Source organism: Trichosurus vulpecula, chromosome 5 (genome assembly GCF_011100635.1).
Source record: "Trichosurus vulpecula isolate mTriVul1 chromosome 5, mTriVul1.pri, whole genome shotgun sequence".
Classification (NCBI taxonomy): Eukaryota; Metazoa; Chordata; class Mammalia; order Diprotodontia; family Phalangeridae; genus Trichosurus; species Trichosurus vulpecula.
The window spans coordinates 117,900,882-117,916,834 of record NC_050577.1 but is presented as its reverse complement, the minus strand read 5'-3'; the positions used below and the strand labels follow the sequence as shown (position 1 = coordinate 117,916,834).

Genomic DNA, 15,953 nt, shown 5'->3' with positions numbered 1-15,953 from the left:
TAAGTTCAGCCCGGGAGCTCATAACAAGGGCTGGCCCAGAGGTGCCACCATGGCTGGGGGTAAGAGCTCCGAAAAAGCGAAAGCCAACACCTGGTTTTATATCTTTTTCAGGGTCAAGGGTGAGTCACACATGAGACTCACCCACGTGACCTGAAATCGTCACAAAGAGGTGACTTAAACCCATGTGGTCTAAAAGCCTCTGATGTCCCAAACATGCCACTCAAACCCATGTAAACTAGGCCCTACCCTACCCTAGCAATGGTAGTGGAAAGTTACAGAATAATGGGAGAGACATTGCTGAGGCAGAAATGATAATATTTGGCCACTGACTGGTTGTGGAGGAGGGGGGAGGAGGAAGGAGCCAAAGATAACTGAACGTGGACAACCGGGAGAATGATGAAACCAGCAACAGAAATAAGGAAGCCGGAGGAGGAAGAGGCTTGGAGGAAAACAGGGTGAGTCAGTTTTGGACATAGGCTTTAGAACTGAAAAGGACCTTAGGGATTATGTAGTCCAATTCATTTTAAAGATGAGGAAACTAAGGGGCAGAGAGAGCAGAATGATCACACAGATAGTAATAGTCAGAATGTTAAGCCCCAGGTGTCAGTAAGTATTCAAGTGGAGAGGTTCCTGTGGCAATTGGAAAGGCAGGTCTGGAGCCCAAAGAGACTTCCCCTTACTCAAAAATCCTTCACATCGCTTCATATAATGTTCATCCACTAGGCTCTAAATAAAACTTTGTGATTGACTGATCCGGTGAAGGCCAACATTCCTGGTTTCTAGGCCCATTTACTCATATTTACTGCCCCTCCTAAAAAGATAAAGTTAAATGAGCAATTTTTTTCTTTTAATAATATCTTTTTTCCAATTACATGTAAAGACAAGTTCTAACATTCATTTTTAAATTGAATTTTGAGTTCCAAATTTTCTTCTTACCTCTCTCCCCTCCCTTCTCCCTAAGATGGTAAGCAATTTGATATAGATTATATATGTAAATAAGCAATTTCTTAAATAGGAACCATTAAATCATTCTTTCTTCATCAGGTAAGCACTTGGAAAACTTAGCAAAAAAAAATTATTATGCCTGCAGACAAAGAATTAGCTAGACAGAGAGAGGTGGTATTTTTCTTGCTATTAGTTGTTGCAAAGGAAGCACTGAGTAGTGGAAAGACAGTTGGCCTAGAAGCCAAGATTGCCCACCTCTGACGTATACTGACTGTGTGATCCTGGGCAAATCACTGATTCTCAGTACTGCAGGCAACTCTTTTAAGACCATACATTGCAAAAAAGGTATAGGTTGGCATTGGTGCAGATAGTTTCCTCACCTAGGAATTCCCCATACTAATAAAATGATAAGTCCAATCCCAATCCTTATAAAATTTCACATTTAAAGGCATGTTTGTTAGGGGTGGTTACACAGAAGATTTGTATGAGAGGCAATGTTGCTTAGTGAATAGTGTCAGCCTCCAGCATAGGAAGACGAGCTCAAGTCCCACCCCTGATATACTTCCTGGAGGACCCAAGCAAGTTAGCATCTCAAAGCCCCAGGTACCCTTAGACAGTAAGTGCTGACCTTCATTGGTAGAGGAAGTTTTCTCATTGAGAATTCCCTATGCCTATGAAATCACAAATTCAGTATCTCCACCTACCCTTCCATTTTGTGTAAATAAAGTCCTATGAAACATGATTTCCCAAACCACTAAGAGCATTCTTTCACTGTTTAATAAAAAGTAGAACTCTAGTATTCCAGGATTTTTAAGTTGGGGGCCAGGTGGGAGTATTATTTTAAGAGCAGAGGTGTCAAACATGCAGTCCACTGGTTGTATTCGAGCCACAACACTCCCCAGTGTGTCCCGAATCAGATTAAAATGTAACTGGAAAATATTGAACAAAATAAAAATATGATAAAACACAAGATAATGTTAATATATGGTTTTCCAAGTTAATATGTAGTGGCAGGGTTAGTGGCCCCTGTTTCTGTTTGAGTTTGATACCACTGCTTTAGAGGCACCCACTGAATGAGAAATGAATGGAAAACCTCAATGTGGAACCCCACCAGATATGAACTAAGTAACTTCCAATCTATGTGACTTTGGGTATGTTACTCAAGCCTTCTGGGCCCCAATTTCTTCATCTGCAAGATTTATGGTCCTTTTGGATGCACTTAATTAAAAAAAATTAAGAAACAAATAAGCTGATAGGGTATAGTGGATTATGTCCTTGGATAGCTATTGGTCTTTTTGTTGTGGGCCTGGAAAGGACTTCGATTTCTAGGATTATAAATCTGTTATCTATCACTGGGCAAAGCCTAGTTGCCACTTCTATACACCAGATATAAATAGGTTTTGTGCCCTGATAGACTCTGGCAACTATATTTTCTTTCCCAAAGAGATTTTTTAAAGCTCTGATCTCTAAAAAAAAAATCTTAATTGCTATTTTTATCTTATCATTTGAATGGAAAATATATTGATTGGTAAAACTATGGCAGGTGCGTCTGACTGTCTCCTTGAGAGTTCTTGAAACTGGTGGGAATTCTGCCATGTGGGAATTTACTTATGTCCCGAGAGGACCAAAGTTCTAGCCACAGTCCCTATAAATAAAGATCCGGTGGTGGGTGTTGGCTGTTGGACCTTGGAAAAATCTTTGACCATGAAGTCTATCCTGTTCTTTAGTGTTCTAATTGGGTATATATTCTGCCAGAAAACGTTCATTGGGTAAGTTCTATTTTCAATTGTTTTTAAGGTTTTTGTTACCTAAGAGTCACAGGGGCTCAGCCTGTCTTTTTGTAGTATGGCTGTAAACACCAGCATCTTTTTAGAAACTCTATTATCAGTGAGAGACATCGGGCTTAGTGGATAGATCTGGCCTTGGTGCTGGAGTACCTTGGTCCTACTTCTGTCTCTGACACATGCTGACCATAGGGCACGTCACTTAACTGCTTAGTCTTGCGGGCAATTCTCTGAGACTCCAAGACCAGCATTGGCGCAGGGAATTCCCTCACCTTAGAGTTCCCTATACCAAAGAAATCACAAATCCTGCCCCTGTCCCTACTTTCATGGAAAGGTTAAATGGTAGCTGAAACTACCAAATATCTGTTTTTCTCTTAAAATAAAGGTGGGGTGGTCCAGACATTAGAGTAATGAGCAGGGTGGTGGGAAAAAGGAGGGAAAAGTATAAAAGAATTAAGAAAGAAAAGCTAAATATACAAAATAATGAAACTTCCCCTCTCTCGTCCCAACTTCCTCTGCCTCCCATCTCCCATGCAACTTTTCCTAGTGGATCAGAATCTGAATCATAAAATCAGAGGCCATCTAGACCAGGGGTGGGGAACCTGCAGCCTCAAGGCCATGTGTGGTCTTCTAGGTCCTCAAATGAGCTGCATTTCAGGTTAGAGGGCTACATGCGGCCTCGAGGCCGCAGGTTCCCCACCCCTGATCTACACCAATCTTGACCAGAGCAAGTATCCCTTCTGTACCATACCCTACAAGTTTCATACAGCCTTTGCCTGAGGAATCCAAGTGGCAGAGACTGAACCACTTCCCAAGGCAGCCCTTCCACTTCTGGGTCATTCTCACTGTTATTAGGAACATTTTCCCCAAATCAATCCTAAATCTGCCTATTTGAAACTTCCAACTTTTGGTATTCTCTGGGGTGGAGTAGAACAAATATTGATATTTCTTCCACATAGGTGTCTTTCAAATACTTGAAGACAGATATTATGTCCCCCTGTCTTCTGGTTACACATCCTTAGTTCCGGAAGTCCCTGGCCATTCTGGTTGACCTCCTTGGTTTACTTTCTAGCCTATCATTGTCTTTTCTAAAATGTGGTACCTTGAATTGAACCCAACATTCTAGACTCGGTCTGAGGAATGTGGAGAACAGCAGGCCTGTCACTTTTCTAGTCCTGGATGTAGTGTAAGATTGCATCAGCTTTCTGGGCTACCCTCTCACGTTGGTGACTTCTATTGAGCTTGTGGTCCACTGAAAAACCCAGTTCTTTTTCAGAAAAACTGCTCTTAAGCCACATCTCCCTCACCTTGTACTTGTGCTTATGAGCTGTTGTTTGTTTTAAAACCTAAGATTACTCCTCATCATGCCTCACCCTCCTCCTACCTTTTCCTGTGCCTATGTGCTTAGAACGTCCTCCCCATACAGAATCTCTGACTGTTAAAATCCTACCCATCCTTCAAAGCCCAAATCTTCCTCCATGAAGGTTACCCTAACCAATTATTTAACCCAATCCCATTGTTGACATGAAGCTGATCTTCAGAAGGGGGAAATGACTCGCCTAACCGTCCACAACAAATGAATGGCAGTGCTGGAGCTTCTGATTTGAGCTCTTCTGATTCCAGAGGCAGTTCTCCCTTCTTATACTTCCACTATAACTCACTTTCTTTTCTGTTCACTTGTGTTTCTATTTGTATTTGTTAGTATATTATTTGTGGGTGGCTCTTACGTTCTCTACTAGGCTGTTAACTCCTGGAGGGCAAGGACTTTGTCCTATTACAGCTAGGTCCCATTAGTTTGAATAATGGATCCTGAGTAGTGGTCACATTATTGGAATTCACACTGTGTATTTTACATGTTTATAACTTTGAATGGTGGGAATTAGAATCCATGAGATCATTTGATGGGGGGAAGAAGGATGAAGGAGACAAGCATTTATTAAGCACTTACTGTATGCAGGCATTGTGCTGCATGCTTTTACAAACATCTCATTTGATCCTCACAACAACCCCGGAAGGTAAGGTGGCATTGTTATCTTCATTTTACAGTTGAGGAAACTGGAGCAGACAGAAGTTAAGTGACTTGTCTAGGGTCACACAGCGAATAAGTTTCTGAGGCTGGATTTTAACTTCAGATAGTCTAGCTAGCTGCCTTCACAGTGTTCATTATTCACACCAATTGGGACCTCTCTGTGTCTTGGTGTCTCTAACGATACTTATTATAATTCCTATCATACCTTGAATATAGTTGTTCCCAAATATGTGTCTGTTGAGTTGAATTATTGAAAATAAAAATTCCTATCTCCTTGTGACTATAAAAATGGGAACCCCCTCTAGATAAAATGGCAAATTAGGAAGAGTATTTAATGATTACACTCTCACCTTTCTTCCTGTGCCTTTTTCCTTATTTTCAGACCCTCCCTCCCCACTTCCAGGAAACAGTATTCTTTACACTTCCTTTATTTACTATACTTATCTCATGAGACTGGGGCAGCTGGGTGTCATAGTGGATAGAGCACTGAGCCTGGAGTCAGGAAGACTCATCTTCATGAGTTCATATCTGGCCTCAGACATTTACTAGCTGTGTGACCCTGGGCAAGTCACTTAACCTTCTTTGCCTCAGTTTCCTCATCTGTAAAATGAGCTGGAGAAGGAAACGGCAGACCGCTCCAGTGTCTTTGCCAAGAAGGCCCCAAGTGGGGTCACAAAGAGTCGGACATGACTGAAAAATGACAGAATAACAAAATTTCATGAGACTGTCTTAAGAATAAAATGAAATGATAGACAATTGCAAAGTGCTTTGGAGAATGAAAAGACTTAACAAATGTGACACATTCCCCTCACTTCCTCTAGGCTCCGCAGCAATAATCATGTAATGTGAATAACAGTATCCCAGTCCACTGTATAGTAAGATTTAGGGTGACTGGTGGGGGAGGGGATAGAAAAGGACATCTCTCAGGAGAGTGTAGAGCGTGGCAGACACCATCAGGTGCAACCCAGTGTCAGCTGGTTTTGCTCAACTGCTTTTCTTTCCTACAAGAGAGGATTCAATGGTTTCAGGTTGAATTGGAAAATGACTTTTTTTTTTCTTCCTAAAAAGTCATCAATAAAACATTAAAAATACAAACAAATATATTTTTAAGGAAAAAGGCCTGAGAGTTACTACGCTCATCTTCCCAGGACTGAGAGCTGGGGATCCACTCCACCCATGAAAAAGCTTAACATTTGTAAAGCCCTATACAAGCCAAGGGATGAGGAATGAAAGGTGGAGGAGATGGCACCAGACACGGGCTAGGGAGAATGAATAACGCACGGAGTTTGGCTGATGAATTCATTTGATTAGCACGTAGGGCTAATGATTTGATCCTCACCTTGGGTGGGTTGAATTTGTTTTCTCTATTTCACAGTCATGAGGTTTTACTGATAAACCACCCTGAGGTGCTCGGTGGCAGCTTAGATGGATGCAGTGGATAGAGCACAGGGACTGGAGACAGGAAGCCCTGAGTTCAAATCAGACCTCATACATTTACTTGTTGTGTGACCCTGGGTAAGTCACTTAACCACAGTTTGCCTTGGTTTCCCCATCTGTAAAATGGGGATAATCACAGTACTTACCTCCCAGGGTTGCTGTGAGAAACAAATGAGATAATAGTTGTAAAGTGTTTAGCATAGTGCCTGGCACATGGCAAGTAATATAAATGTTATCCTCATCATTATTAGCTTGGTCTCAGGAGGGATTGGGTAAAAAAGTGGAGAGACCTCAATATAATTCCATGCCTAGCTATTGGAGCTGGAGGGCCTGTGTTCAAATCCTGACTCTGCTACTACGCGACCTGTGTGACCTTGGGCAAATCACTGTACCACCTTTCCAAAACTCAGTTTCCTTATCCACAAAAATAAAGGCTCTGCATTTCCCACTGGATTTTAAAGACATTTGAGTCAGTCAGCATCCTAGGTAGGGAAGTGAATGCAGGTAGGCTGGTATTGAGAACAAACAAGCCCCATAGTGTATGTAATATTTGCTGCTGGCCCTAACAAAGTCAATAATAATTAATTATTAATAGGTGAACATTTATCTAGCTCTTTATAAAGTTTACAAAGGGCTTTCTTTCTAACGGCCAGCAGATAATATATGTTTTATTACCATCATTGAATAGATGAGAAAATTAGGCTCAAGAGAGGAAGAGTGAGTTACCTCCAAGTCCCAGAGTTAAGAAGTATTCAGAACTAGAGGGATGAGCTCACTGTTCTCCTGAATCAAGGACCATTCCTTGCCCAAGAGGCTTGATGCTGTCTCGTGGGGGCAGCCTGCCTGAAGGTAGCACCATCTTTATCAAGGCAACATGGGCGGCATTATCCGCCCCACCCTTTCCAAATGCCCTCCAGCCACACGTTCTGTGATTTCTTTTCATTAACAAGACTGCCCTTGATATTCATTTCACCTGGTTATACCTGACGCCCCCATCCTCAAAAAACCCTCACTTGATCAGTTCATCCCCCTGGCAAGCTATAGTAGATAATAATTATAGCTGACATACTGTGTGCCAAGCACTTTACAATTATTATTTCATTTGATTCTCACAACAACTCTGGGAGGTGGGGGGGCTAGTATTATCACCCCCGTTTTACAGAAGAGCAAACTGAGGCAAACAGTGGTTTGAAGTGACTTGCCAAGGGTCACAGATGTAGTAAGTGCTGAGGTTGGATTTGAACCCAGGTCTTCCCGACTCTAGGCCCAGCACTGTGTCTATGGCACCCCCTCGATGCCCCAAGATACCCCACTTCATTTTCTCTTACTTTTTTCTTATCTCTTTGGAGTCTGACTTCCAGTATCATCATTCAAATGAGACTACTCTCTCCAAAGTCACCAATGTTGCCAAATCTATTAGAATTTTTTTTTCTCAGTCTTCATTCTTGAACTTCCCTCATTCAGCTTTTAATATCATCGATCACCCCTTCTCCTTGATACTCTCTTCTCTCTGGCTTTTTGTGACAGTTCTATCTCCGGTTCTCCTCCTGTTTGTCTGACCACTCCTCCTCTGCCTGCTTTACTGGATCTTTGTCCATGTTACTCCCTACCACTGTGGCTGATTGGTTCAATTCTATTCAATTCATTATTAAGTGCTTATTTAGCACTGCCTTGTCTAAGGAGGTCACTAAGGAGTCACAAACACAAAACCATATCTGTTCTCAAGAAGCTAGTATTTTACTAGGAGAAACAACACACATATAGACAAATGATTATGAAATATATGCAAAACAAACACAAATTAATATTGAGAAGCTCAAGTGAGAATGTGTTTTACACTCTGAATGCCCTCCTCTCCCAGGATTAGTTTGCCAGCTTTCTTGCCATATGGGTTGATTGACTTATAGATTCTCCTGGATTTTTCTACATAGGACATAGAAGAGATTTACCAGCCACTTGCTGTTTGAGTGGCTGTTCAATTGACAGAAATCTCCCAAGCCTTTTTTCTGCCTATGCTTGGGATGTGGGGAATAGGGGGCAGCATTGCTGATTGTCAGGTGTCGCAGTATTATTGAGAACCAGTGTACCTGGCAGATAAATTGACTCTAATTTGGGAGATTTTTTTGATCTGGACTTTCATCTGAGAATTGATAAGGCAGATTTCATATACAGTCAATCCTCAACTTTCACAAGGGTAACAACATTCCTTGAAAACAGGCAAAAGTAAAAAATACAAATGTTGATACATTGAACCTATGGAAAATAGGAAGTTTGGTTCCTGTGATCATCAAACACTGTAATAGTTCACTAGAGAGTGCTGAAAATACAACTTTCTGCATACGATTCTTCACAACAAAACATTGATTTTGATAACACACACTTTTTCCTAACATAGTAATCATGAAATAACCCATAAAATGACATTCACAAAAATAAAATTGGTTGACATGCAAAACGTTTTTTTTGCTAGTAATTCCCTAGAATTCTGTGACCTTTTGTTCTATTTTTGTTGTTGTTCAGTCATTTCAGTTGTATCTGACTCTTTGTGACCCCATTTGGGGCTTTCTTGGCAAAGATACTGGAGTGGTGTGCCATTTCGTTCTCCTTCTCTCTCTTTGTGCTAACATCTCAAAAAAATGATTTCGGACAATATTCACTTTTCATAGCACATGAAATCTACAGTACCATAAATACCATACAGCAAATGAAATTCTTAAAACTAATACTTTTTTTAACCTGAATTTTACCTTCCACTGTGTCAGGTGGTGGTGTGGGGGTATTGGACTGTATGACAAATCATCTATTCATTAACACCAAACCTGTAGTGATAGCACCTGCAGACTTTCCTGCAGGAAGTTTATTTAACACCTTTATCTTCTCACTGAGCCACATCACTGACCTTGTACAATTGGGCTTAGAGCCCAAAGGACTTGCACTATGTTCGGGCATAATTGCAACATAAAACTTGAGTTTTAAAGACAAACAATGGAAATATGCAATGAATGCCGAGGAGCTCTCCACAACAGTGGCATGAACAGGACCTGGTAGGCTACCAGCTGCTCCACAAGCCTGCATACATGGCTCCTCTTGTCATGGCTGTGAATGTGCATGGTTGCCCACATGAAAATGAAAATGAGATTGCTGATAAGATCACACTAATGCTTGTAGTCTTGAAAGTTAAATGCATGAATGTTGAAGATCGACTGTAGCTGTGAGTTTCTTCAGGCTTCTAATTAAAAAAAAAATCTACATCACATATTTGTAAACCTCATGGCCAAAACAACCCAATAGAGAAATAAAACAAAATAAAAAAAAGAAGATATAAAGCCAAATCATTCCATAGGTTTCCCAGCACATCGTTTCTTCCTTGTTGATTGCCAATCAAATTATTGCTCTGTAGTCTTGAACTTATCCTACTAAGGAATGACAAGAGAAAGCAGCCACAGGGAGCAATATATGTCTAAAGCCTCCTTTGGGCTTCTGTCTTCTTCAGAGACCAGGTTCTTGAGATCACACCAAGGAATGAAGAGCAAGTTAAAAACTTAAGGCAACTGGAAACAGAAGCTCACCTTCAGGTACCTATTCTGGTGGGATCCATGTTAATCAAAGTAGATTTTATGTAGAGTTAGGAAAGGGTGATTGGGAGTCTCTTTCTGGAAATACATCTGGCCAAATATAGCAAAGCATTAGTATGGACTTGGAGCTGGAAAGGATCTTAGAGGTCATCTAGTCCAACCACTTCACTTATCAGAAGAAGAAACCTAGTCCCAGAGAATCCAAAGACTTGCTCAAGATGACAGTCAGCAGGAGAGCGAGGTTTGAACCCAGAGCCTCTAATGACAGATCTATCACCCTCTTCTATTCCACCGCACTAATTCCCCATTAACTGCTTCAGAATTCAGGCTCTAGTTGAAAGTATATGAGACTGTGATTCAAGAGTCTTAAGTCCTATTCCTAGCTCTTCCTCTAATAACTCATGTGATTTTGGGCAAATCACTTGACTTTTCTGGGCCTCTATTTCCCCTTGCATAAAATAGGGATGGAAGGCAGCATGGGAATGGTGACTGCCTCTGACATGGACTGACTGTGTGACCCTGGTCAAGTCCCTTAGCCTCTCAGTGCTCCAGGTGATTTTCTAGGACTATAAATTGCAGAACAGGCATCAGGTTACATCGGTAGATGGAGCTTCACAGGTCTAGTCTGGGAAAATGGGGTTAATCATACCTGGTTTTCCTATTTCAAAGGGTTATTGTGGGACTAACAGTAGGAGACAGTTAAATATAATAGTATTTTGAAAAGCTAAGACCTCTGAAATTTGACTAGGTATTATTTACAAATTAGTAATATACTATTGCATTCTAATAGATGAACTTTATTAAGATATACAACCACAAGTTTTGCATTGTCTTTTTATTCAGTCCATTATAATATCCAATCATTATTAAGAACCATAGAGTTTTTAATAATGGATCAGTAAGCTGACAATTTCAGTATTCAGACTCCCCATGGGAATATTATAGTATTATATGAAGTGAAAATAGGCCCATTGCCCTGGAATGATTGTCGCAGCTTGGTTTTGCTCTTTCCCTTTATAGCTTGATTTCTGGAGGCCCCTTCGCACTGCAGGGGAGAAGGTACATGTCCGAATTCCCTTTTCCAGACTGCAGGCAGTCAAAATTTTCTTGGAATCCCATGACATTCCTTATTCCATCATGATTGAAGATGTGCAGGTGAGTATCCCAAAGATCTCTCCTCTTCCAGGCCTATCTGGTTAAAATGAACTCACTCTCCTAATTCTCTTTTATCCTTCTGTAGTTCCCACTTGGTTCTGAATTCAACTGACTGGCTCTCTTTTCAGTGGGTAGAGCCATCCCACGGGAGGTGGGAACCTCCCTTTCATTTTCTTATGAGTTAAATCTGTAGATAGTGAGGGGATAAGAAGATAACTTTCTGGGTGTGCATAGAACTGAGGATCTATGACCACAGGTCATAGAATCAGGTATTTTCAGCACTACCTGCTTCCCCCTTGCTACAAAATGAATCAATTTTGATTTGTGGGGGTGGGGACAAAATCCTCTGGCTCTTCCAACAGAGGCAAGTCCTTTATCGTTATGCAAGCCAATGACTTATTCGGCCATAGATGTCTCTGACATAAAGTGATTTGGCTAACCTAGGTTCTCCTTCCTCTAATCAACTCTTGCCTTTTCTAACCAAGAAAAATGCTGGTAAAATGTTTGATATTGATCATCCTTTGAGGACAATGTGTAGTACCACAGCTGGCATCTGGAATAAGAGGAAGAAGTGGTTGCTAGGGCCTGAGTTTTCATTTTCTTTACGATTTCTGTCCATTTTCTCCGGTCCTAGCTTCGTTCCTTATTGCTTATATGCCCATGGTTGGCCACAAGCAGAATATAAAGTGGGAGTGATTTATCCTAGGTTCTGCTGGACAAAGAGAATGAAGAGATGCTTTTTCATCGAAGAAAAGAAAGAAGTAGCGGCTTTGATTTTGGAACCTACCATACCTTGGAAGAGGTGAATTTTTCAGGCTGTTTAACTTAAGAAGTGGGTAATTTTCCTTGTTCCAGTATTCAGCTTTCTAAGGAGCTAGCCCTGTCCTGAACTTCTTCCCTGAAACTCTAGAACTCAGGTTCTTAACCTGAGATCCATAAACTTGTTTTTTTTTCTTTTTTAAAAGTATTTTAATAATTATTTTAAGATAATTATCTTCCTTTGTAATCTCATGTGTTTTATTTTATTCATTTAAAAACATCATTCTGAGAGTCTATAGGCTTGAATAGGCTGCCAAAGAGATCCATGAAACAAAAAAAGTTAAGAACATTCACATCCAGATAGTTTATTTCCATCGGACCTGAAAAGATGAGTCCTCGAATTGGGAAAATGCTAAGGATCAAGTGGCTAAACTGGTAGCTGTGGGGAATACCTGGGCCACGGGATCCTATGGCTATCATTTCTCTGAGTTTACCTGCCGACTGTCTCTGGTGCTCTCAACAGGTATATGGAAGCTCTATCTGGAAATAAAGATGGGAGAGAGGGAAAGTAGCATATGGAGATAGGAAGAAAGAACTTATCACCAAGAAAATGTAATTTATTTTCATTTGACAAGCATTTAGTGTTTACCATGTGCAAAGATACATGGATGGAAACAGAGGCAAAGATACAAAGACAAAACCAAAATTATGCCCGTGTCCTCAGAGAGCTAATATGCTATGGAATATTACTTACATTTTACAGAAATATTTCTACTGAAAATTGTGTTCAATTTTTTCTGTTTAAGGAGATAGGGAAGCCATTTTAGAAAGTTTTTCAGCCGGAATGGTTAAGATAGAAATATGTTCTTGTCATGGAGATAAGAAAACATATTTCTCCTTCTGCTACAAAATGGTTCTATTTTTTCAGCTGGGATTTGAACCATGAGTAGCAGTGTGTGGTTCATTATTAACTATCTCAAATTAAAACATTAACATCCCCAAATGTACAGCTAACCAAACTGCCCTTGGTACCAATGCACTGGTGGAATGGGACAGGGAGAGAGAAATGCTAGATGATTTAACAAATCTTGCTTTATCTGTACTCTTAAAATTCCAGATTTTCCAAGAAATGGACAACCTTGCCGAGCAGTACCCAGATCTAGTGAGCAAACTGCAAATCGGATATTCTTTTGAAAAACGGCCCATAAATGTGCTTAAGGTACCCTGCATTTAAATGATTTAGATGTTTGCAGTGGGTTGTTCATTCCTCTCCCAACAGCAGCTAGGTCCTATGAAGATTCAACAAAAATTGATTGAACTCGATGATGGGTTAAACATGGGGCCAGGAGCTAGAGGGATAGTTGAAATTTAGTCTATATTTAAGAAAGCTGTGTCTACTAGGGGAGATATGACTATTCATTAATCCATTTACTCAATAAAAATTAATAAGACCTATATAGAGAGATCACTCTACTAGGTACTGGGCAAAACACAAAATATACGTAAGATAACCCCTGCCCTCATGGATCAATTTAATAGTAGACTATCGTGATTTCCTTGATTAATTGAATAAGATACAAACACTAATATGCAATATTATGTGTTATATTTAAGTGCTTTAAAGAGTTGCAAATCAGGTTTTGGTTTTTGTTTTTGTTTTTAGTGTGAGGCATGAGAAGGAAGATCAATGCTGACCTGAAATTAGAGTAGAGGGAGGAGTGATCAGGGAAGGCTTGACATAGGTGGCAGGTTAAAATGGGGTTTTAAAAGTTAGGGAGGAATTCAATAGGTGAAAAGGGCAAGGGAAGGTATTCCCGTCATAGGGAACAGCGTGAGTACAGACGCAGAGAAAGGAGAATTTTGCTCAGTTGTTTTTCAGTCTTGTCTGACTCTTAGTGACCCCATTTGGGGCTTTCTTGGCAGAGGTACTGGAGTGGTTTGCCATTTCCTCCTCCAGCTCATTTTATAAATGAGGCCAACTGGGTTAAGTGACTTGCCCGGGGTCACACAGCTAGGAAGTATCTGAGGACAGATTTGAACTCAAGAAGATGAGTCTTCCTAACTCCAGGAGTCTTAATGTAGTTTAAGTGACATCAAGGATTACAAGGTACAGCATGAGAAGTGGGGAGAAGGCTCATGAGACAGATACAGAACACAACACAAGATAAGAGTTAGTTGAGAAAGTAAAGCAAATCGGCTTTATTGAGAGGAAATATGAATGGCTGTCAAGGAAGATAGAAACAGGATGGTCTTGCTGGGATGGTAGATCAAAGGAGATGCCAAAATTGGTAAAGCCTGTTGGATTTTTATAGGACTGTTACCTGGGTCAAGTAAGACCAGACATTGGGGAAGGGAAAGGGGAACCTGAGCCTGGTGTACAGGTCAAAGTTCAAGGACCGCTGTTACGTCCTGCTGGGGAGAACATCTGGGAAATTGGTGGCTAGCTGATATTCAGACTTCCAGGTGGTGGTAGTAGAGTTTACTGAATTCTCCACTTCAGGTGGGCGAATCAGGCGATTTGAGCTTCACCAGGGGCTTCTTTGTTTAGTGGGGTGCGAGTTTACTGAAGTCCTTACAGCAGGGGTCTCTTCAGGGGGCAGAGAGCAGTGTGATTTTGTTGCAGTTTAGAATGTGTGCAGGGGAGTAATATTGAGATGACACTGGAAAGGTAGGGTGGTGTCAGATGGTAGGGGGCCTTAGATGCCAGGCAAAGATGTCTGAACCTCACTTGATAGACAATAGGATGGCACTGAATATTTTTCAGCAGAGGAGTGATGCGACTGGATCTTTGCATAAGAATAATCATTCTGGTGGTCTTATGAAGAATGAGTAGAAAGGATGGGAAGAACTAGAGGCAATCAGATCTGTTAAGAAGTTACTTCAATATGCAAGCCGGTAATATAGTCCCTTACTAGAGAAAGAGGGGCTAAATGAAAGAAATTCTCAAGGGAGAAACAATAGACCTTGATAATGGAGATTAGAAAGCTGAAGATGATTCCAAATTTTTAAACATGAGGAACAATAGGAATGGTATGGGTCTTACTACATGTGGTTAGATTGCCAGCCAGAAAAGGAAGCTGATACCCCCCAAATACTTCCCTTTTCCATCCCCTTAATCCCCACTCCCAGATTCCGCTGATCCAATTCCCAAAGGTATTATCTCAGATTAAATAGACTCTATTAAATTATAAAATCTTAATCTGTACCAGGCCTCCAGAAATTATCCCACCTATTCCCCTGTCTTCATGAAAGATATCATAAATCATCCTCTAAATTTCATAACTTAAAGACTTCAAGGGAGAGGAATTCTATGATTTCCCATGTTATTCTGTTCTGGTTTCTCAAAAACCAGGACGAAATTGTAAGGTGGTAGTGTAAATGCTACATTTTTAACCAACGAAAGAGGGAAAAGAGATATCCACAACTGGTCAAAAGCTGTCAGAAACATCAACACTCAAGTCAAATTCTATCCTGTGTCCTATAAAGTGAATGAACAAGGGGAAAGAAAGTGAATGTGAAGGGGGTCATGGGAGAGGGAGAAGGGATAACAAAAGAATGGGAGGAGATAGGGAAGGTCTCATACTTTACCTTTTGTTTTACAGTTTAGCACTGGAGGAAACAAGCCTGCCATCTGGTTAGATGCTGGCATCCACGCCCGAGAGTGGGTTTCCCACGCTACAGCATTGTGGACAGCCAATCAGGTCATTTCACCTAAAATTATAGATTTTATTTTCCTAGGTTCACATCTAACTCCTCCACGTGTGTAGTACCAGTGGCCATGCTGGTTTAAACATAAAGCGTCAGATCATGCATTTAAAAAAAAATTCAGAACTGACATACCAGTAATTCATCCGACAATCTCTTTTTTGCTTTTGTTTCCACTATGTGTCGGGTTAAAGTTGTACTCACACCTAGAAAACCATGTGCATCTCTCGTCATTTTGTCTTAAGAAAGATAGGGCTGGAGAAGGGCAGTTAATGTATTAACTGTGAGACCTAGAGCAGATTTTAGAGATCATGTAGTCCAATCCTCTCATTTTAAAGATGGTAAAACTGTGAAGTAGTGTCGAAAACTTGCTATGGCTTGCTCAAGATTTGCTGTTGTTATTGTTCAGTTTTTTCAGTCATGTCAGAGTCTTTGTGACTCCACTTGGGGTTTTCTTGGTGAAGATGCTGGAGTGGTTTGCCATTTCCTTCTCTAGCTCATTTTACAGATGAAGAAACTGAGGTCAATAGGGTTAAGTGACTTGCCCAGGGTCACACAGCTAGT

At 40.7% G+C, this 15,953-nt stretch overlaps 1 protein-coding gene across 2 annotated transcripts in view; it reads left to right on the top strand.

The window, feature by feature from the left end:
* The first annotated feature begins 393 nt into the window (after window positions 1–393).
* The window catches only part of LOC118850152 (carboxypeptidase A2-like), a 30,042-nt gene continuing 14,482 nt past the window's right edge, over window positions 394–15,953 (top strand). Inside the window, exons 1-6 of one of the 2 annotated variants that reach the window (XM_036759360.1) lie at window positions 394–455; window positions 9,689–9,770; window positions 10,791–10,925; window positions 11,632–11,727; window positions 12,802–12,903; window positions 15,287–15,385. In XM_036759360.1, the coding sequence (XP_036615255.1) occupies window positions 394–455; window positions 9,689–9,770; window positions 10,791–10,925; window positions 11,632–11,727; window positions 12,802–12,903; window positions 15,287–15,385 (576 nt within the window). Of the gene's footprint in view, window positions 456–2,649; window positions 2,715–9,688; window positions 9,771–10,790; window positions 10,926–11,631; window positions 11,728–12,801; window positions 12,904–15,286; window positions 15,386–15,953 lie in introns of those variants that run through there. The other variant, XM_036759359.1, reaches the window with a different exon arrangement.